The sequence below is a fragment of the Borostomias antarcticus genome (assembly GCF_949987555.1).
Source record: "Borostomias antarcticus genome assembly, chromosome: 13".
Lineage (NCBI taxonomy): Eukaryota > Metazoa > Chordata > Actinopteri > Stomiiformes > Stomiidae > Borostomias > Borostomias antarcticus.
This window is the reverse complement of record NC_140246.1, coordinates 14,913,547-14,936,986: the sequence shown is the minus strand read 5'-3', so window position 1 is coordinate 14,936,986 and position 23,440 is coordinate 14,913,547. Positions and strand designations below refer to the sequence as shown.

Genomic DNA, 23,440 nt, shown 5'->3' with positions numbered 1-23,440 from the left:
GTAGGTACCGCTTCACCAGGTACCTCTTCACCAGGTACCTCTTCACCAGATACCTCTTCACCAGATACCTCTTCACCAGGTAGGTACCGCTTCACCAGATACCTCTTCACCAGATACCTCTTCACCAGATACCTCTTCACCTGATATCTCTTCACCAGATACCTCTTCACCAGGTACCTCTTCACCAGGTACCTCTTCACCATGTACCTCTTCACCATGTACCTCTTCACCAGATACCTCTTCACCAGGTACCTCTTCACCTGATATCTCTTCACCAGATACCTCTTCACCAGGTACCTCTTCACCAGGTACCTCTTCACCATGTACCTCTTCACCATGTACCTCTTCACCATGTACCTCTTCACCAGATACCTCTTCACCAGGTAGGTACCGCTTCACCAGATACCTCTTCACCAGATACCTCTTCACCAGGTAGGTACCGCTTCACCAGGTACCTCTTCACCAGATACCTCTTCACCAGATACCTCTTCACCAGATACCTCTTCACCAGGTAGGTACCGCTTCACCAGGTACCTCTTCACCAGATACCTCTTCACCAGGTACCTCTTCACCAGGTACCTCTTCACCAGGTACCTCTTCACCAGATACCTCTTCACCAGGTACCTCTTCACCAGGTACCTCTTCACCAGGTACCTCTTCACCAGATACCTCTTCACCAGATACCTCTTCACCAGGTACCTCTTCACCTGATACCTCTTCACCAGATACCTCTTCACCAGATACCTCTTCACCAGGTACCTCTTCACCAGATACCTCTTCACCAGGTAGGTACCGCTTCACCAGATACCTCTTCACCAGATACCTCTTCACCAGATACCTCTTCACCTGATATCTCTTCACCAGATACCTCTTCACCAGGTACCTCTTCACCAGGTACCTCTTCACCAGATACCTCTTCACCAGATACCTCTTCACCAGATACCTCTTCACCTGATATCTCTTCACCAGATACCTCTTCACCAGGTACCTCTTCACCTGATACCTCTTCACCTGATACCTCTTCACCAGGTACCTCTTCACCAGGTACCTCTTCACCAGATACCGCTTCACCAGGTACCTCTTCACCAGATACCTCTTCACCAGGTACCTCTTCACCTGATACCTCTTCACCAGATACCTCTTCACCAGATACCTCTTCACCAGATACCTCTTCACCAGATACCTCTTCACCAGATACCTCTTCACCAGGTAGGTACCGCTTCACCAGATACCTCTTCACCAGATACCTCTTCACCTGATACCTCTTTACCAGGTAGGTACCGCTTCACCAGATACCTCTTCACCAGATACCTCTTTACCAGGTAGGTACCGCTTCACCAGGTACCTCTTCACCAGATACCTCTTCACCAGATACCTCTTCACCAGATACCTCTTCACCAGATACCTCTTCACCAGGTACCTCTTCACCAGATACCTCTTCACCAGATACCTCTTCACCAGATACCTCTTCACCAGGTACCTCTTCACCAGATACCTCTTCACCAGATACCTCTTCACCAGATACCTCTTCACCTGATATCTCTTCACCAGATACCTCTTCACCAGGTACCTCTTCACCAGATACCTCTTCACCAGATACCTCTTCACCAGATACCTCTTCACCAGGTACCTCTTCACCAGGTACCTCTTCACCAGATACCTCTTCACCAGGTACCTCTTCACCAGGTACCTCTTCACCATGTACCTCTTCACCAGGTACCTCTTCACCAGGTACCTCTTCACCTGATATCTCTTCACCAGATACCTCTTCACCAGATACCTCTTCACCAGGTACCTCTTCACCAGATACCTCTTCACCAGATACCTCTTCACCTGATACCTCTTCACCAGATACCTCTTCACCAGATATCTCTTCACCAGATACCTCTTCCCTCCATGGCCATGGCCGGCCCTAGAGAAGGGCGCTACACAGGAGACTGAAAGCCATGTGTGACACAGCACCAGAAAACATTTGAGCCCAAATTTGGACCTGAATTGCCCAATAGGGGCACTGATTGAGGCTAATCCTCGACAGCGGTGCAGAGTTCACATACTGTGTATTATATTAGGTTGCCATTTAAGCCGAAGCGCATGCCTTCACACAAAAGTGTCTCCAAAAGGGCACTGCCAAATGTGGTGTACTGCACAACCGTGCTGTAGCAGGGATATGATTTCACTTGAGACAGAGCCAGGCTCTTTTCTCCTCCAGCGTAGGGGAGTCTGCCAGCCCTCTGCTCCACACCCATTTAGGCTCTAGGGTACTGTAGTGTTAAACACACACACACACATGCATGCATGCACACACACAACGCATGCACACACACACACACACGCAAGCGCGCACGCACACACACACACACACACACACGATCTGAAGGAGCCAATGTCCTGCGACGCCTCTGAATGGCCTCTTACCTAAAATCGGAAGAGCCTTTCACGGCGTTTCTATTGGCAGGATAATGGCCATTGAGGCGGGCGGATAAAGATGACTGACTAAATATATGTGAGCGACTGAATGGGGACAGAAGCGTTTTGTTGTGGGGCGTGAGGGGGGCAGGGAGGGGAGCGGGAGGGGGGCAGGGAGGGGAGCGGGAGGGGGGCGGGGAGGAGAGCGGGAAGGGAGCGGGAGGGGGGCGGGGAGGAGAGCGTGAGGGGAGCAGGAGGGGAGCGGGAGGGGAGCGGGAGGGGGGCGGGGAGGGGAGCGGGAGGGGGGCGGGGAGGAGAGCGTGAGGGGAGCGGGAGGGGGAGGGGAGCGGGAGGGGAGCGGGAGGAGAGCGTGAGGGGAGCGTGAGGGGGAGGGGAGCGTGAGGGGAGCGGGAGGGGGGCGGGGAGGAGAGCGTGAGGGGAGCGGGAGGGGGAGGGGAGCGGGAGGGGGGCGGGGAGGAGAGCGTGAGGGGAGCCGGAGGGGGAGGGGAGCGTGAGGGGAGCGGGAGGGAAGCGGGAGGGGGGCGGGGAGGAGAGCGTGAGGTGAGCGTGAGGGGAGCGGGGAGGAGAGCGTTAGGGGAGCGGGAGGAGAGCGTGAGGGGAGCGGGAGGAGAGCGGGAGGGGAGCGGGAGGGGGGCGGGAGGGGGGCGGGAGGGGAGCGGGAGGGGGGCGGGAGGGGAGCGGGAGGGGGGCGGGAGGGGGGCGGGAGGAGAGCGTGAGGGGAGCGGGAGGGGGGCGGGGAGGAGAGCGTGAGGGGAGCGGGGGGAGAGCGTGAGGGGAGCGTGAGGGGAGCGGGAGGGGAGCGGGAGGGGGGCGGGAGGGGAGCGGGAGGGGGGCGGGAGGGGGGCGGAAGGGGAGCGGAAGGGGAGCGGAAGGGGAGCGGGAGGGGAGCGGGAGGGGGGCGGGAGGGGAGCGGGAGGGGGGCGGGAGGGGGGCGGGAGGGGAGCGGGAGGGGGGCGGGAGGGGGGCGGGAGGGGGGCGGAAGGGGGGCGGAAGGGGAGCGGGAGGGGAGCGGGAGGGGGGCGGGAGGGGGGCGGAAGGGGAGCGGAAGGGGAGCGGGAGGGGAGCGGGAGGGGGGCGGGAGGGGGGCGGGAGGGGAGCGGGAGAGAAGCGGGAGGGGGGCGGGGAGGAGAGCGTAAGGGGAGCGTGAGGGGAGCGGGAGGGGGGCGGGAGAGGAGCGGGAGGGGGGCGGGAGGGGGGCGGGAGAGGAGCGGGAGGGGGGCGGGAGGGGAGCGGGAGGGAAGTGGACGGGGAGCGTGAGGGGAGCGGGAGGGGGGCGGGGAGGGGGAGGAGAGAGAAGACAAGGTGAGGCCGAATGGACAGGATCCTCCCTCTTTAGCACTTATTGGATTTCTATTTTTGCTTCTCTTGAATGCAATTATTTTAAGTCGCTTTGGATAAAAGTGTCTACTAAATGACTAATGTTATATGACAGGATGAGAAATAAGCAGACAGAGGCTGTGTTCCAATGCCCATACCACCTTCTATTTAGTATGCTGAGTGACTCCTTGTGTCTGTCTTATGTTTTTAAATAGTTAGGGATTTTTTAGATATTTATGAGTAGATGGTTTTATATCTATTGTTGTACTGCTCTGGGTTGGGAGGAACAGTATTTTATCTTTTATGTATGCAAGTACTCCAAGTATGTTACGTGCACCCTCCCCAACATGACGCTAGTATGTCGCAGGGACTTACCCCCAATCCAGCCCTTGATGCCAAGCAGGGAGGCATTGGGTACCATTTTTTATAATCTTTGATATGACTCGGCCGGGGATCGAACCCCCAACCTCCCAATCTCAGGGCAGCCACTATAACCACAAGGCCACTGAGCTGAAAGTACACTAAGAATGACAATACATTAATCTTAAATGCTGGAAAAAGATTGAAGATGTCCCAGCACATTACAAAAATACCAGGATGTCCTAATGCATTCGGTCGTATTTAGCAGTACGCAAGCCAGCAGGCTTTTCTGGCTATTCTGACCCACAATCCTCTGCACAGCGTGTCATTCTGACACAACCGGCTTATTCTTGCGCTACGGACTGTGACAGATGTATCAGCTAGAGGGTCAAAGTTCAAGGTGCAATTATGACAAAGTACTGTAGTATGTGCCGGACCGTAAGCATACTGCTTGCAACACAGTACGTACTTTGTAAGGACAGCCGCAGTACATGGACTACATAATAATCTGTAAGGAAAAATCAAAAAATCTAAAAGTATGAGATTTGGAACGCAGCCAGGGACGAGGGGCATGTCACGGTCCTTTCACCCCACACCGTGCGAGTATCCTTGTGACGCCATCCTGGTCTCGTGAGCTCATCAGCCTGTGAAAGCGCCATAAGAGATACGTTTGTGCCCGATCAGAAAACGGTCGGCCAATCAGCGTTCGATGAGGAAATACTAGCAGCTACGCCGGGAGTGGTTTACTGAAGGTGAGAGGACGGCGAGAAACGACTGTTGGTTCTAAAACAATGGCGGTTCCTAAAGCGGTTAGTGTAGATGCTGCTATACAGTAGCATCGGTTATATCTGACCTGGAGAGCATTTCTTCATTGAAAGAAAGTCAGAGAACCACCCTGAAGGCTTTTCTCTGCAGAAATGATGTTCTTTTTCGCTCTCCTCCCGACTGGCTAAGAATTTGATTGACCAGTGATACGGTGATAGACAGATGGCTCATCCAATCCCCAGCCGAGTAGTTCTGAATGCACCCGCCCTTTTCCAAACAGTTTCCAACAAAGCCTTCCCAGATGGTTGAGTGAAAACAAAGGTCAGGTCACCGCGCCAGGAGAGTCTTTCCCACGAGAAGATTCCTCTCCGTCTCTGCCAACGAGTGTGACATTGTATTTCTTTACTGCGTGGCGTCGCGTCTGACCGCAGTGTGGCGCGGGGGGGGGGGGCTGGCGTCCGGCTGGATGACCCCTCTGGGCTCCATATGCCGGGCAGATGCCAGGCGAGCCCAGACCGGCACGGCTGAGGCAGGGAGTCAGCGGGAGCAGGCTGGTGCCAGTGTCTGCAAATATGGCGCGCATTTCATTATGCGCCTGTCTCTTCCTGTGTGACGCCTTGTCTGTATGCCGCTCCAGCGGGTCAGGGTGCCGAGCACAGGTGGCGTGTGTGTGTGTCTGGGTGCGTGTGTGTGCTCCCTTTCGGTGGGTCCGTTTTTTGAGCACAGGTGGTGTTTGGGTGTACGTGTGTGTGTTTGTACAGTACAGTTCCTTGTTCCATTGGTGGTTTGTGTGTGTGTGTGTGTGTGTGTGTGTGTGTGTCTGTGTCCTTGCGCCAGCATGTGGAGCAGGTGTTGTTTTCGCGGAGTGCGGTGCTAACGCGCCGGCCGGCCCTGTTGGGACGGCAGGGTTGTAACAGGCTGTGTGAATCTGGTGCGTAGGTGAGGGACTCGTTTTTCTTTTTAAATGCTAGAACGTGTTAAAAAGACAGGATACTGGATGGGTACTGCAAAAAGGGTGCGAGTATCATGTGTTCAATACAGAACGTTCCATCACTGCCGAGAGAACATCAAGAACAACAATTAGACTCAATACGAGACAACCGGCTTCATTCTCTACAACAGAGATGCTTCTTATCATCATCAATTCAGACTCATGCCCCTTCCAACTTTGAGAATGACCATCGACCTCTCTTTCGGTCACTCTAGAACACACACAAAAAAAATCATTCATTCATTCATAAATTCATTCATTCAAAAACACAATCTCTCGTCCGCCAGTGGAGGTTTGGTCCTGATGTCTGCAGTCCTCAAAATGTGCTAGAGGGCAACATACGTTTTTTTTTTCTCTATTTTTTCCTGTTTTCCTTTCTTCATATTACGAAAATTGAAGTTGCGAAGAACCAACTCAATATAACAAACAACAAGTTTTAAGATTGCTACTGTAAATAGTCATATTTTGTCATCAGAACCCATGTCCTGTGAGAAGTATGAAGAGTCTTTGAAGCCCTTTTTCTCTGCTTAGTGATTTCAGGTGTACCGACATTCACAGAAGCATAACTTCTTCAAATATTTGCAGATTTCAATGCATGGCACATTATTTGAAAGCTTACGGTTTACACTTTCATAATCTGTAAAAATCCTCTAGTGGCGTGGACACAAACACACACACGCACACACACACGCACACACACACACTCGCCAGCCCCGACTTCAAAATAGTAAAAATCCACAATGAAATGACACCTGCATTTCTTGTCTCTCTCCCGGCCTGCCTTCAAGCATGACTGGCCCTCAGTACCCCAGGCGTTTGGCCTATGAGGGGAAGCTTGCTCTCTCCACAGCGCTGTATGAATATTGCATGCTGGGTAGAGGATAGACCAGGCCTCTGCTATTCCACCTGTAAATGGAATGTGAAAACTTGAAGATCACAGCAGTTTCAGTTTCGGACTAACACCTAAAGGCTCCCCCTGTGTGTGTGTGTGTGTGTGAGTGTGTGTGTGTGTGAGAGAGAGAGAGTGTGCCCCCCCCCCCCCCCCCCCCCCGAGTACATTTCTGTATTCCAGTGTGTGGCATTCTGAGATTGTGCCCTGTTGCATGGTGGGAAGAGGATCAGGTGTGGAGGTGTGACAGGACTAGCAGAGATGGTTCACCATGCTGGAGGTCCTTTCACCTGGAGGGGCGAGTGCCAACATCACAGTGCATGCACACACACACACACACACACATTATACAGGCAGGCACACACACGCACGCTCACACACACACACACACACACTATACAGGCAAACAGACACACACTCGCGTACACGCACGCACACACACACACACACGCATACACACAGCTGCCCACATACACAGCACACGCACAAAAAGACACACACACACACACACACACCCCCACCCTCAGGCAAAATCCACATAACCACTGCAAAGAAGAAAACAAATCCTACATAGTTGCACACAACAGCCGAGTGTGGATCAGACTGGCAGAATCCCCAGGTCAGAGGTCATGCTTCTCCTCTACTTCTGCTCTCTGTTTTCGCGTTTGGAAATACATGGAGGTGAATGAGCCATAGTTAGCCGTCGGCTGCATTCACTCCTATGTATTTCCAAACGCGAAAACAACGGCAGTGAAAAACAATCAGAGTCTGGTAATGATGAGTTTGTAACCCCGATAGTGTATTCAGCCTGTTATTTTGACTATTTTAGTTCTTGAAGTGGTGTTTTTACAGTGAACTTTTAACATTGAAGTCAACGGGCACTTCTGCATCCGCACCCCTAATTACGTCAGACTGACCAATATGGCAGCTGAGGTGAATAAGGCGAAAAGAAGTTTAAATGACCCCGCTGCACTGCTCCCCCCCCCCAACATACACACTCCCCTCACAATTTGTCCCCTTCTGACCCCAGGTGTGTGAGTGTGTGTGTATGTGTGTGTGTGTGTGTTTGTGTGTGTGCGTCTGATGATAGATAGATGATAGTTAGCGATGCATATCTGCAAGGGCACGTCAGAGGGTCTCAGGGTGTGTGTGAGGGTGGGGAATGTGTGTGTGTGTCCGAGAATGTGTGTGAGCATGTGTTAGAGTGAGTGTGTGTGTGTGCGCGAGTGTGTCCGCGTGCGCTTCATGTGGCTGGGACAGGGTCGATAGCAGGAATGTCCATCCTGGTTAATGAGGTATCGAGCCATCAGCAGGAAGTGGTCATGCCTCCCCACTCTCCACAGAGCACCGTGTACTTCCTGTGGGTTTACGTGTGTGTAGCTACATCTATCCATGTCCATTTAAAAAGAGAACACTGCTTTTACATGAACCTGCGAAGAACTACAGTGTGGCGTCTTTACTTGTGACCCCCGTCGTGCAATAACGGTGCTTGACAGGAAACTACACTTCCCACAAGACCTCACATCAGCGCCCGGCACTGCAATTACAACTGCCTCAGAGAAACTACGCTCCCCGTGAGGAAGCCCATCAGTATCCCACAGCAACCCGGCGTCTCTGGTGAGGAGAAAAACTACTGCACACATCCCGGGAGGGTCTCTCAACTGCCCCCCGTAGCGCAATTACACCCGTGATAAATGGAACTACACTTCCCATGGGGCATCATCAGCACCTCGCACTTGATTTCCCGTGAGCCGTTCTCATTTGGGCCCTGACGGCGCGGTAGGAGGGACTACAGTTCCCACAAGGCACCGCGCCTGTACAGCACAATTACACCAAATTGGGACAGTTTCCCACGTGCCGCAGGGCGCCTAATTTCAACAATTACCCCGTACCCCAATTAAACACTGTAAAGAAACTACACTTCCCATGAGGTCCTTTTTTCTGTATTTATAACTTAAAGCCTACTGTCTAAGCCTGTGTGTGTGTCTGTTTGTCTGTGATGAACAAGAACGAAACAAAACTACATCCCCCATGAGCCGAGCCCTATTCACACGGCAAGAGAACAAATCATCTCATTTTAAAAGCTAAATAATGAATCCAGAAACCACACCGAAACAAAACACATCACACAGGGCGCCTCGTCTGCAGCTACTCCGCCATTAAGAGGGAATTGTGATGAGCCTCTTCCCGGCAGCCTCACAGGATCGGCCTCACAGGATCGGCCTCACAGGATTAGCCTCTCAGGATCGGCCTCACAGGATCAGCCTCTCAGGATCAGCCTCTCAGGATCAGCCTCTGAGGATCGGCCTCACAGGATCAGCCTCTCAGGATCGGCCTCTCAGGATCAGCCTCTGAGGATCGGCCTCACAGGATCGGCCTCTCAGGACCGGCCTCTCAGGACCGGCCTCTCAGGACCGGCCTCTCAGGACCGGCCTCTCAGGCTGGCACCACACAGCTGCTCTCCCAGCAGCCCCCTTCTGCTTGCCCACAATGCTCTGGGGTGCCTCGCCCACACACACACACACACACACACACACACACACACACACGCAAACATGCATACACACAGCTGCCCACACACACAGCACACGCACAAAAAGACACACACATACACATGCACACAAACACACTGCCGCCACCACACACACACATACACACAGCTGCCCACACACATGGTACACAGACACACACACACACACACACACACACACACACAAAACAAACACACACACACAGCCGCCCCCACCCCTCCACACACACACCCGCACACACAAAAGCTAGCACAAAGGGAGTACCGTAAGTATCGCAATAACCTTCCTAGCGAACGCGAGCGATGCTTTTTCTCCGGCACCTCACCGAGCTGCGAGCGGCCCGTCTCTGTGAGGGGGTCTGTGTGAGGGGGTCTGTGTGAGGGGCGTCTGTGTGAGGGGGGTCTGTGTGAGGTGGGGGTCTGTGTGAGGGGGTCTGTGTGAGGGGGGTCTGTGTGAGGGGGGTCTGTGTGAGGGGGGGTCTGTGTGAGGGGGGTCTGTGTGAGGGGGGGTCTGTGTGAGGGGGGGTCTGTGTGAGGGGGGTCTGTGTGAGGGGGGGTCTGTGTGAGGGGGGGTCTGTGTGAGGGGGTCTGTGTGAGGGGGGTCTGTGTGAGGGGGTCTGTGTGAGGGGGGGTCTGTGTGAGGTGGGGGTCTGTGTGAGGGGGTCTGTGTGAGGGGGTCTGTGTGAGGGGGGTCTGTGTGAGGGGGTCTGTGTGAGGGGGTCTGTGTGAGGGGGGTCTGTGTGAGGGGGGGTCTGTGTGAGGGGGGTCTGTGTGAGGGGGGTCTGTGTGAGGGGGGGTCTGTGTGAGGGGGTCTGTGTGAGGGGGTCTGTGTGAGGGGGGGTCTGTGTGAGGGGGTCTGTGTGAGGGGGTCTGGGGAGACGGGGTCGGCGTGGAGGGCCTGCCGCCAGGGGAGAGATTCATCAGCGAGGGGCGCCGCGTTCCTAATTGAATGTAATTAGCAGCCGGGAGAGATTATTAGCTGGTCCGCCTAATGAGTTTAGAGGCAGCTGGGTCTGAGTGGTGCTCAGACGGGCCGCGGGCGCCAGGTGGTGAGCGGCCGGCCGGCCGCGAGGCGATCGCTCTCGCTCGGGCGAAGGATGCCGAAAACTGCCGTGACGGTGGTAGAATGCGCCCCTTCGGCCCTGGTGATAAATTAACAATCTCGACGTCACTTCAGAGATAATATTTGAGACGTCGGTCCCATTGGAGGGACAGACAGATGAGAAGCTTATCTTTGCACTAGCGTTTTCTACTCGCTCTTTGCACTGCCCTGTCTTTGCACCACTGCAGGCAAACAGACACACGCACACGCACACACACGCACACGCACACGCACACGCACACGCACACGCACACGCACACACACACACACACACACACGTCCGATGCCCTCTCAATGTTACGCACCACGTCCGAAAGCAAATTCCTGGAACGCTGTGAAACCGCAAGGCAATAAAACTAATTCTGATTCTGACCTGATGAAGATGTACTGACATCGAAACGTTCGTCATTTTGCGCCTCCAATGAAAGGCTTTGATAGCCGAGTGCTCCGGCGACTCTCTCACTTTGTGACTGCGGCGTGTCCTGCCACTGAGGGGACCGGCCGGCCCGCTGCAGCTGACCAGGTGGCTTTATTCAAGACGGCCCTGGATTTGACGTCCTGCGGGCATTAAGTCCTGAGCGGTCGCCGGCAGAAGTGCTCGTCGTACAACGCCGCTGTCATGACTACGGGCGGGTTGGCTTTAAAGGCAAGACAAGTTACATGACCACACCAAGGTCAGGTTTCAAGGGCTGACAGCCTAGAAGATATGCGCAAACATGCGCACGAACACACACCTCTACCATCTCACGTCATGTTCCATTCCTTTTACATTGAATATCAAAGAGAGGCAGCAATCTCAAAACCAACAAGGTGTGTGTGTGTGTGCTTGCTTGAGTGTGTGTGTGCTTGCTTGAGTGTGTGTGTGTGCCGGGCTCACGGGGCAGGATTGGGTGAACGCAGCGTAAATAATTACCATTAACAGCATTTTAAATCACATCTCATTTAGGGCCGTATGAAAGGTCTGATACGGCGCGCTTATTTTAATTGGCCGGATTATAATTTATCATGGCGCCTCTCAAAGACATGCAAATACATGCAAATTCAGCCCCGCTGCCTTCCCAGGGTGCAACGCGCTCAACCCCCCCCTCTCCTCGCCCCCCACCCCCTCTGGCCTGCTGGGTGAAGGAGAGGTGGAGAGAGAGAGAGAGGAGAGAGAGAGGGAGAAAGAGAGGAAGAGGGATGGATAAGGTGGATAGGGAGAGGAGGAGATGAAAGAGGGGGCTGTGGAGGGAGGTGGGGGGGGGTGCAGGAGGAGAAATAATGTAGGAGAGAGAGAGAGAGGGAGGGAGGGGGGGGGAGAGAGAGAGGGAGGGGGAGAGAAAAAGAGAGAGGCGGAGAGAGAGAGGAGAGAGGGAGGGGGAGAGAAAAAGAGAGAGGGGAGAGGTGAGAGAGAGGCAGGAGAGAGTGAGAGGGGAGTGAGTGGGTGAGTGTGTGTGTGTGTGTGTGAGAGTGAGTGAGTGAGTGAGTGAGTGAGTGAGTGAGTTAAATATGGAGATAAAAAAAAAAGAGTTAACAATTACGCATGTTAGCGAATGTGTGTGTGTGCGTGTGTGTGACTAAAAAGGGCCATCCGTCTGCTGTTGGTCAGTTCTACATTGAGATTCTGACTCATATTCAGAGGATTGTGGGATATGAGTGGAGAGAGCTCTGTGTTGTAGACAGACTGCTCTGTGTTGTAGACAGACTGCTCTGTGCTGTAGACATACTGCTCTGTGTTGTAGACAGACTGCTCTGTGTTGTAGACAGACTGCTCTGTGTTGTAGACAAGACTGCTGTAGACAGACTGCTCTGTGCTGTAGACAGACTGCTCTGTGTTGTAGACAGACTGCTCTGTGCTGTAGACAGACTGCTCTGTGTTGTAGACAGACTGCTTTGTGCTGTAGACAGACTGCTCTGTGTTGTAGACAGACTGCTCTGTGTTGTAGACAGACTGCTCTGTGTTGTAGACAGACTGCTCTGTGCTGTAGACAGACTGCTCTGTGTTGTAGACAGACTGCTCTGTGTTGTAGACAGACTGCTCTGTGTTGTAGACAGACTGCTCTGTGCTGTAGACAGACTGCTCTGTGCTGTAGACAGACTGCTCTGTGTTGTAGACAGACTGCTCTGTGCTGTAGACAGACTGCTCTGTGTTGTAGACAGACTGCTCTGTGTTGTAGACAGACTTCTCTGTGTTGTAGACAGACTGCTCTGTGTTGTAGATAGACTGCTCTGTGTTGTAGACAGACTTCTCTGTGTTGTAGACAGACTGCTCTGTGTTGTAGATAGACAGCTCTGTGTTGAAGACAGACTGCTCTGTGTTGAAGACAGACTGCTCTGTGTTGTAGACAGACTGCTGTAGACAGACTGCTCTGTGTTGTAGACAGACTTCTCTGTGTTGTAGACAGACTGCTCTGTGCTGTAGACAGACTGCTCTGTGCTGTAGACAGACTGCTCTGTGCTGTAGACAGACTGCTCTGTGCTGTAGACAGACTGCTCTGTGCTGTAGACAGACTGCTCTGTGCTGTAGACAGACTGCTCTGTGTTGTAGACAGACTGCTCTGTGTTGTAGACAGACTGCTCTGTGTTGTAGACAGACTGCTCTGTGCAGTAGACAGACTGCTGTGTTGTAGACAGACTGCTCTGTGTTGTAGACAGACTTCTCTGTGTTGTAGACAGACTGCTCTGTGTTGTAGATAGACTGCTCTGTGTTGAAGACAGACTGCCCTGTGTTGTAGACAGACTGCTGTGTTGTAGACAGACTGCTGTAGACAGACTGCTCTGTGTTGTAGACAGACTGCTCTGTGTTGTAGACAGACTGCTCTGTGTTGTAGACAGACTTCTCTGTGTTGTAGACAGACTGCTCTGTGTTGTAGACAGACTGCTCTGTGTTGTAGACAGACTTCTCTGTGTTGTAGACAGACTGCTCTGTGTTGTAGACAGACTGCTCTGTGTTGTAGACAGACTGCTCTGTGTTGTAGACAGACTGCTCTGTGTTGTAGACAGACTGCTCTGTGTTGTAGATAGACTGCTCTGTGTTGTAGACAGACTGCTCTGTGCTGTAGACAGACTGCTGTAGACAGACTGCTCTGTGTTGTAGATAGACTGCTCTGTGCTGTAGACAGACTGCTGTAGACAGACTGCTCTGTGCTGTAGATAGACTGCTCTGTGTTGTAGACAGACCGCTCTGTGCTGTAGACAGACTGCTGTAGCCAGACTTCTTTGTGTTGTAGACAGACTGCTCTGTGTTGTAGACAGACTGCTCTGTGCTGTAGACAGACAGCTGTAGCCAGACTGCTCTGTGTTGTAGATAGACTGCTCTGTGCTGTAGACAGACTGCTGTAGACAGACTGCTCTGTGTTGTAGACAGACTGCTCTGTGTTGTAGACAGACTGCTCTGTGCTGTAGACAGACTGCTCTGTGTTGTAGACAGACTGCTCTGTGTTGTAGCCAGACCGCTCTGTGCTGTAGACAGACAGCTGTAGCCAGACTGCTCTGTGTTGTAGATAGACTGCTCTGTGTTGTAGACAGACTGCTCTGTGCTGTAGACAGACTGCTCTGTGTTGTAGCCAGACTGCTCTGTGTTGTAGACAGACTGCTCTGTGCTGTAGACAGACTGCTGTAGCCAGACTGCTCTGTGTTGTAGACAGACTGCTCTGTGTTGTAGACAGACTGCTCTGTGCTGTAGACAGACTGCTGTAGCCAGACTGCTCTGTGTTGTAGACAGACTGCTCTGTGTTGTAGACAGACTGCTCTGTGCTGTAGACAGACTGCTCTGTGCAGTAGACAGACTGCTGTGTTGTAGACAGACTGCTCTGTGTTGTAGACAGACTTCTCTGTGTTGTAGACAGACTGCTCTGTGTTGTAGATAGACTGCTCTGTGTTGAAGACAGACTGCCCTGTGTTGTAGACAGACTGCTCTGTGTTGTAGACAGACTGCTGTAGACAGACTGCTCTGTGTTGTAGACAGACTGCTCTGTGTTGTAGACAGACTGCTCTGTGTTGTAGACAGACTTCTCTGTGTTGTAGACAGACTGCTCTGTGTTGTAGACAGACTGCTCTGTGTTGTAGACAGACTTCTCTGTGTTGTAGACAGACTGCTCTGTGTTGTAGACAGACTGCTCTGTGTTGTAGACAGACTGCTCTGTGTTGTAGACAGACTGCTCTGTGTTGTAGATAGACTGCTCTGTGTTGTAGACAGACTGCTCTGTGCTGTAGACAGACTGCTGTAGACAGACTGCTCTGTGTTGTAGATAGACTGCTCTGTGCTGTAGACAGACTGCTGTAGACAGACTGCTCTGTGCTGTAGATAGACTGCTCTGTGTTGTAGACAGACCGCTCTGTGCTGTAGACAGACTGCTGTAGCCAGACTTCTTTGTGTTGTAGACAGACTGCTCTGTGTTGTAGACAGACTGCTCTGTGCTGTAGACAGACAGCTGTAGCCAGACTGCTCTGTGTTGTAGATAGACTGCTCTGTGCTGTAGACAGACTGCTGTAGACAGACTGCTCTGTGTTGTAGACAGACTGCTCTGTGTTGTAGACAGACTGCTCTGTGCTGTAGACAGACTGCTCTGTGTTGTAGACAGACTGCTCTGTGTTGTAGCCAGACCGCTCTGTGCTGTAGACAGACAGCTGTAGCCAGACTGCTCTGTGTTGTAGATAGACTGCTCTGTGTTGTAGACAGACTGCTCTGTGCTGTAGACAGACTGCTCTGTGTTGTAGCCAGACTGCTCTGTGTTGTAGACAGACTGCTCTGTGCTGTAGACAGACTGCTGTAGCCAGACTGCTCTGTGTTGTAGACAGACTGCTCTGTGTTGTAGACAGACTGCTCTGTGCTGTAGACAGACTGCTCTGTGTTGTAGACAGACTGCTCTGTGTTGTAGACAGACTGCTCTGTGTTGTAGACAGACTGCTGTAGACAGACTGATCTGTGCTGTAGACAGACTGCTCTGTGTTGTAGACAGACTGCTCTGTGCTGTAGACAGACTGCTCTGTGCTGTAGACAGACTGCTCTGTGCTGTAGACAGACTGCTCTGTGCTGTAGACGGACTGCTCTGTGTTGTAGACAGACTGCTCTGTGTTGTAGACAGACTGCTGTAGACAGACTGCTCTGTGTTGTAGACAGACTGCTCTGTGTTGTAGACAGACTGCTGTAGACAGACTGCTCTGTGTTGCAGACAGACTGCTCTGTGTTGTAGACAGACTGCTCTGTGTTGTAGACAGACTGCTGTAGACAGACTGCTCTGTGTTGTAGACAGACTGCTCTGTGTTGTAGACAGACTGCTCTGTGCTGTAGACAGACTGCTCTGTGTTGTAGACAGACTGCTCTGTGCTGTAGACAGACTGCTCTGTGTTGTAGACAGACTGCTCTGTGTTGTAGACAGACTGCTCTGTGCTGTAGACAGACTGCTCTGTGTTGTAGACAGACTGCTCTGTGCTGTAGACAGACTGCTCTGTGCTGTAGACAGACTTCTCTGTGCTGTAGACAGACTGTCCTGTCTGCCGTTGGATCAGAGTGTAGTGCAGCTTGGCGGGGGGGTGATCGCTGGGCGCCCTGTTGAGTGATGATGAGGCCGTACATAACAGGCCCATCTCCTTCCTATGGGTAGGCAGGGGGTGAAGTACCGTACTACCACAGATAGTGTGTGTGTGTGTGTGCGAGAGAGAGAGAGTGTGTATCTATGTGTGAGTAACTCAACACAGTGGAAGTGTCTTTGTTCTAGAAACATGAAACCAATCTCTGTCCACACGGGGCGTCGGCACGCGCCTCCATCTCATCACCGCAGATGACTGAATCTGAGATGAGCAGCACCTGAGTAATCCCTACCCTGCTGACCACAGTGTGCCAATCCCAGAAAGTGAGTGTGTGTGCGTGTGTGTGATGGGAAGCCCAAGCACACTGTAAGCCTGGCTAACAATGTCGCAAAACTGTCCATCATGCAAGGGTCACGGATGTACGGAAAACCGCCCTGCTGACCACAGCGCAGATGTGTGCGCTAATCCCGGCGCTGTATCAACGCGCGCGTATATGACTGATTACCACGGTCACCGGCCTCTGTCTGTATAATGGGCGCCAAAACACAGATGTGCACGGCAGGTGCATCGCTGCTCCGCTGCATGTTAATCCTGGTGTGCGTGAGAAGCCGCTAACACGCAGGCTAGATAAACGCTGGATAATACCAGATTAATACCTATCCCTATTAGATTAAACCTTAATCCCGCATCAGTATTCAAATCGAATTTACCCTTGTGCGTCATTAACTGCTGTTGTGTAATAATTGAGATTGAGATTGTTTCACAATGAAAGGTGCATTATAAACACAATAATTTATTATTATTATGATTATATTGATAGTTATTATACTATTTAAAAAATTATGTTTTGTTATTTAAAAAAAAGCGCATTGTGTTGCCTCTGTGTATGAAATGCGCCATACAAATAAAGTCAGATTTTGAGTTGTTCTGGATCACATGGTAGAGCAGTGTGAGGGGTGTTAGTTGTTGTTGTTGGGTCACATGGTAGAGAGGTGTGAGGGGTGTTAGTTGTTGTTGGGTCACATGGTAGAGAGGTGTGAGGGGTGTTAGTTGTTGTTGTTGGGTCACATGGTAGAGAGGTGTGAGGGGTGTTAGTTGTTGTTGGGTCACATGGTAGAGAGGTGTGAGGGGTGTTAGTTGTTGTTGTTGGGTCACATGGTAGAGAGGTGTGAGGGGTGTTAGTTGTTGTTGGGTCACATGGTAGAGAGGTGTGAGGGGTGTTAGTTGGTGTTGGGTCACATGGTAGAGAGGTGTGAGGGGTGTTAGTTGTTGTTGGGTCACATGGTAGAGCAGTGTGAGGGGTGTTAGTGGTTGTTGGGTCACATGGTAGAGCAGTGTGAGGGGTGTTAGTGGTTGTTGGGTCACATGGTAGAGAGGTGTGAGGGGTGTTAGTTGTTATTGGGTCACATGGTAGAGAGGTGTGAGGGGTGTTAGTTGTTGTTGGGTCACATGGTAGAGAGGTGTGAGGGGTGTTAGTTGTTGTTGGGTCACATGGTAGAGCAGTGTGAGGGGTGTTAGTGGTTGTTGGGTCACATGGTAGAGCAGTGTGAGGGGTGTTAGTGGCTGTTGGGTCACATGGTAGAGAGGTGTGAGGGGTGTTAGTGGCTGTTGGGTCACATGGTAGAGCAGTGTGAGGGGTGTTAGTGGCTGTTGGGTCACATGGTAGAGAGGTGTGAGGGGTGTTAGTTGTTGTTGGGTCACATGGTAGAGCAGTGTGAGGGGTGTTAGTGGTTGTTGGGTCACATGGTAGAGAGGTGTGAGGGGTGTTAGTGGTTGTTGGGTCACATGGTAGAGAGGTGTGAGGGGTGTTAGATGGTATTGGGTCACATGGTAGAGAGGTGTGAGGGGTGTTAGTGGTTGTTGGGTCACATGGTAGAGCAGTGTGAGGGGTGTTAGTGGTTGTTGGGTCACATGGTAGAGAGGTGTGAGGGGTGTTAGTTGTTGTTGGGTCACATGGTAGAGCAGTGTGAGGGGTGTTAGTTGTTGTTGGGTCACATGGTAGAGAGGTGTGAGGGGTGTTAGATGGTATTGGGTCACATGGTAGAGCAGTGTGAGGGGTGTTAGTGGTTGTTGGGTCACATGGTAGAGAGGTGTGAGGGGTGTTAGTTGTTGTTGGGTCACATGGTAGAGCAGTGTGAGGGGTGTTAGTTGTTGTTGGGTCACATGGTAGAGAGGTGTGAGGGGTGTTAGTGGCTGTTGGGTCACATGGTAGAGAGGTGTGAGGGGTGTTAGTTGGTGTTGGGTCACATGGTAGAGAGGTGTGAGGGGTGTTAGTTGGTGTTGGGTCACATGGTAGAGAGGTGTGAGGGGTGTTAGTTGTTATTGGGTCACATGGTAGAGCAGTGTGAGGGGTGTTAGTTGTTGTTGGGTCACATGGTAGAGAGGTGTGAGGGGTGTTAGTGGTTATTGGGTCACATGGTAGAGAGGTGTGAGGGGTGTTAGTTGTTCTGGATCACATGGTAGAGCAGTGTGAGGGGTGCTAGTTGTTGTTGGGTCACATGACAGAGCAGTGTGAGGGGTGTTAGTTGTTGTTGTTGTTGGGTCACATGACAGAGCAGTGTGAGGGGTGTTAGTTGTTGTTGTTGGGTCACATGGTAGAGAGGTGTGAGGGGTGTTAGTTGTTGTTGGGTCACACATGGTAGAGCAGTGTGAGGGGTGTTAGTTGTTGTTGGGTCACATGGTAGAGAGGTGTGAGGGGTGTTAGTTGTTGTTATTGGGTCACATGGTAGAGAGGTGTGAGGGGTGTTAGTTGTTGTTGGGTCACATGGTAGAGAGGTGTGAGGGGTGTTAGTTGTTATTGGGTCACATGGTAGAGAGGTGTGAGGGGTGTTAGTTGTTATTGGGTCACATGGTAGAGCAGTGTGGGGGTGTTAGTTGGTATTGGGTCACATGGTAGAGAGGTGTGAGGGGTGTTAGTTGTTATTGGGTCACATGGTAGAGAGGTGTGAGGGGTATTAGTTGGTATTGGGTCACATGGTAGAGAGGTGTGAGGGGTGTTAGTTGGTATTGGGTCACATGGTAGAGAGGTGTGAGGGGTGCTGTGTGTTAAAAAGCTGTCTGTATACAGGCTCTGCTGATGCGTTGGGGCTGGTGACCCGGGGGGCCTCGGTGGGCCGGGCGGTGATGTATGCCTGGTTCCCCGGCGCCACACTCCCCCCCCTCACCTGTTTATCTCTCCCCCACACCCCCGGCTGACTCCATCTCTCTCTCTCTCCCTCCCTTTTCATTATGCTCTCTCTCTCTGCCACCCTGTCCCATCGTCAACGCCCCCATCTCTCTCTCTGTTTCTATTACGTCTTTTTTCTACTCCTCTTCTACTGTATTCTCCCTTTCCCTCCTTCCCTCCCACTCTCTCCACCTCCATCTGTCATTCACACAATACCGGCACCTGCTGCATACATCCCCTTACCACCTGCTCTCTCTCTCCCTCCCTCTCTCTCTCTCTCTCTCTCTCATTCTCTTTCTAGTGCCCCTTTCCATCTTTCTCTCTAGAATATTCTTCCTTTGTCTCCACAATTACTATGCTCTTACATTACATTAGTCATTTAGCAGACGCTTTTATCCAAAGCCACTTATATTCAGTGCGTTCAGCGTAGTGTGGGTGGCGAGGTGTACTACTACTCGCCAGAGCTCATTAGTGCATCTCTACATCCGGCGCCGCTCAAATGCTCATGTGTACAGTTCCATTCTCTGTACAGTACCGCCAATCAGAGACTGTACTACTGCGGCCCAAACTACAGAGGCACAACAGACCGATAAATCAAGAGCGAACATGAGCAGTCTGGCGATCAGATTACAGAGAGAGAGAGAGAGAGGAGGAGGAGGAGAGAAGGAGAGAGAGAGAGAGAGAGGGAGAGAGAGAGATGTTCTGGAGGTGGGGATCAAAGCGAGCGCGCTCGGTACATGGCGGTGGGACGGGCGGTCCGTCACAGAAACCGGCTCTCAGGAAGAGAGAGAGAGAGAGAGAGAGGGAGAGAGAGAGGGAGAGAGAGAGGGAGAGAGAGGGAGATTGAGAGAGGGAGAGAGAGAGAGAGAGAGAGAGAGAGAGAGAGAGAGAGGGAGAGAGAGGGAGAGAGAGAGAGAGCGGGAGAGAGAGAGAGAGGGAGAGAGAGCGGGAGAGAGGGAGAGAGAGAGAGAGAGAGGGAGAGAGAGAGAGAGAGTGAGAGGAGAGAGAGAGAGAGAGAGAGAGAGAGAGAGAGGGAGAGAGAGAGAGAGAGCGGGAGAGAGAGAGAGAGAGAGAGAGAGAGAGAGAGAGAGAGAGAGAGAGAGAGCGGGAGAGAGAGAGAGAGAGAGAGAGAGATGAAAGGAGGGAGGGAGGCTGATTAAGGTTTCATATGGCTGTTGGTTGAAGTGGTGGCCGGGGATAATCATGGAGGGATTCTCTAAAGGACTCTTGCCAAAATGTATATTTCACTACTTTCGCATGTGGTCGGTTGGCTGCTGAGTCCACGGCTTTGAAAGTCCCTCCACGGAGCCCAGAACGTGCCTGATTCATCTTTCCTACGCATCTATCAACATGGACTCAGTGAACAAATAGCTGGCGCGTGTCCTGTCCTTCACAGCTTGCTGGACAGGAGGGGGAAGAGGACGAGAGAGAGGCCTTCCTGAAGGAACCAGTCCTTTTCAATGAGATTTAACATAGACCTCCATAAAGCTAGTTGGACTAACAGACTGTGTACAACATACTACCCGTTGTACGACAGAAGGCCATTTTAATGGGGCAGGTTTTAGTGAGGGCTATAATCACCACTCTCTACCACAGAGCCATTACCCACAAGGCCATGCTTTACAGGCCCGGTGTGGCAGTTAGGGGTCAGAGGTGAAGCCCGGCTCATGCTCTCAGGCTGTTATTGGCTGGTGGAGGGCGGCCAGAGGGACTTTCATTGGCCTGTAACTGTTTAGTGGGCGTTTGAGGACTTGAGGAGGTTTTACCCTAATTTGGTATAAGTATATGAGCATGGACTGAGAGTGTGCATGAGAAAGTGTGCGTGTGTGTGTTTGTGTGCACTAGTAAACATGATTAGAGTTATGCTGCTCCTGGAGGGCAATGTCCTCTCTTTTAGTGTCGTCTGCCTGTGTGTGCTGATACGCATTCATATGCTTATTATTTGTGTTTGTGTGTGTGTGTCTGTTTATGTGTGTGTTTGTGTGTCTGTTTATGTGTGTCTGTTATGTGTGTGTGTGTGTGTGTGTGTGTGCCAATTTGTAACCAAAATGGACAGTTTTTGAGTAACACTGGGCTGTAATTGCAGCAGGAATAAATATCTCGGTTTTGCCTTTATCTTTCATTTACAAAGTGGCTTTGCGTCTGCTGGAGGAATTAGCATAATGAGGGGATTGCAAATGAGGGCAGCTTTGTAATATTACAAAATGTCCGCCGTCTGGCTAAAGGCCCGCTGAGGGAGTAAAGAACGGACTAAAGAGGAGTGAAGATGGGTTGCTTCCACCGGTCTCCACGTTTCCGTTGTAAAACACGAGTCGGCTACTTAGCCAAAGTGCTAACACTCCGATCGATCGGAGGACAGAGGACGCATCAGCGTTCAGCGCAGTGCTAAAATAAAGGCACTCAAAGGGCAGCGAGCTCAGCCACGCGCGCTAGGCTAGTGCCCCCGAGTCTCGACATATTAGTGAGATTAGCCTAGTAGTTAACGCTACCCATTCCATGTTAACGCTACCCATGCCATGTATAGCTTTACGGGCCACTAGCTAGCGTCGTTAGGCTAGCCGGCTACACGTGCTAACTACTGTAGCGAGACAGCTACAGCTAGCGTAGCTATACGAGAGAACAGGCTCCAGGCACAGAAGCCTTTCTCTACAACTCAGAAGACGTCTCCTTATTCCATTCCGCGTGACTCTGTTCTCACCCAGATCCCCCCCCCCCCACCATTTGAAAAACTCACTCACTCTACACGAATCACACAAATGACCTATTTAGGCCATGCCCCGCCCAGGCCCCGCCCCCCTCACCATCTTCTGCAGGTACTTCTCCTTGCGCACGTCCACCATCACCATGCCCTCCTTCACCAGGCCCATGCCCACGTCGTCCTTGGAGTCGGTGAACTGCAGCGTGACGTGCGGGCAGACGGCGCCGGCGTACTCCACGTTCAGCAGACACTGCGTGTTCTGGATGTCCCTCACCAGGCTGTCCACCACGTCCGCACGGACGTCCTCCTAGGGGGGGGATGGAGGGGCGGGAGGGGGAGATGGGGGAGGCAGAGATGAGAGAGGGATGGAGGGAGATGGGATAGATGGAGAGAGATATTGGGAGGAGAGATGAGAGATATGGAGAGAGAGATGGAGAGAGACAGGATAGATGGAGAGAGAGATGGAGAGAGATAGGGAGGGGGAGATGGGGGAGGAGAGATGGAGAGAGAGAGAGGAGACGGAGGAGGGAGGGTGTAGGTGATAAAGGTTGATTAGTATGTGACAAAGGCAGCAGCTTGGGCCTGGACCCAGAGACCTTGACGTGTAAACACACACAGGCAGTGTCAGACAGAGACAAGCACACACAAAAAGAAAAGAAAGAAAAAGCAGGAGTGTACAGGACAAAGGCACCGGTAGTGACTAAGCTCGCTCTCTGCTTCCTCTGCTGCGCTCCTCTCCTCTGAACGTCTGACGGCAGAGGTGAGCGGCCCTGACTCAACCCTGCGGGGCGTCAACACTTTCACAACGCCCAGGGAACAAAGGCTACGCACGAGGAATAGTCCTCTCGCTGAGAATGTGTACTGTGTGTACTGCACTGACACAGGGATGGGTGTGTGTACTGCATGTACAGTGTGTCTGTGTGTGTGTGTGTGTGTGTGTGTGTGTAGACAAGGGAAAGAGGGACACAGAGAAAACGCAATGTTCCTGCGAGTCTCAGCCCCTCCCTCTCGCCTTGGTCCTGTCTCCATGGCAACCCCTCGAGCTAGCTGCCCTTGGGTATGTATGTGTGTGTGTGTGTGTGTGTGTGCATGCGTTCATGTGTGTGTATGTGTGTGTGGTAGGGCGACATCGTTCAAGGGGAAAAAACTCTGAGGTTCTTAACGCCTCCCTCCTCCCCTCTCATCAACTTATCAGGGGGCCGAGAGAGAGAGAGAGATAGAGAGAGATGATAGGGTAGATATATACACAGAGAGAGAGAGAGGACAGGGTAGATATATACAGAGAGAGAGAGAGAGAGAGAGAGAGAGAGAGAGAGAGAATGGATATGGTAGATATATACAGAGAGAGAGAGGATAGGGTAGATATATACAGAGAGAGAGAGAGAGAGGATAGGGTAGATATATATATATATATATACAGAGAGAGAGAGAGAGGATAGGGTAGATATATATATATATACACAGAGAGAGAGAGAGAGCATAGGGTAGATATATATATATATATATATATATATATATATATAGAGAGAGAGAGAGAGAGAGGGGATAGGGGAGATATATACAGAGAGAGAGAGAGAGAGAGAGGATAGGGTAGATATACACAGAGAGAGAGAGAGAGAGAGAGAGAGAGAGAGAGAGGGATAGGGTAGATATACACAGAGAGAGAGAGAGAGAGAGAGAGGAT

At 51.9% G+C, this 23,440-nt stretch overlaps 1 protein-coding gene across 1 annotated transcript in view; it reads right to left on the bottom strand.

The window, feature by feature from the left end:
• Window positions 1-23,440, bottom strand: part of snd1 (staphylococcal nuclease and tudor domain containing 1) — a 210,323-nt gene that overhangs the window by 4,798 nt on the left and 182,085 nt on the right. The window contains exon 20 of the mRNA XM_084448019.1: window positions 21,860-22,063. Within this exon, the coding sequence (XP_084304145.1) occupies window positions 21,860-22,063 (204 nt within the window). The remainder of the gene's footprint in view (window positions 1-21,859; window positions 22,064-23,440) is intronic.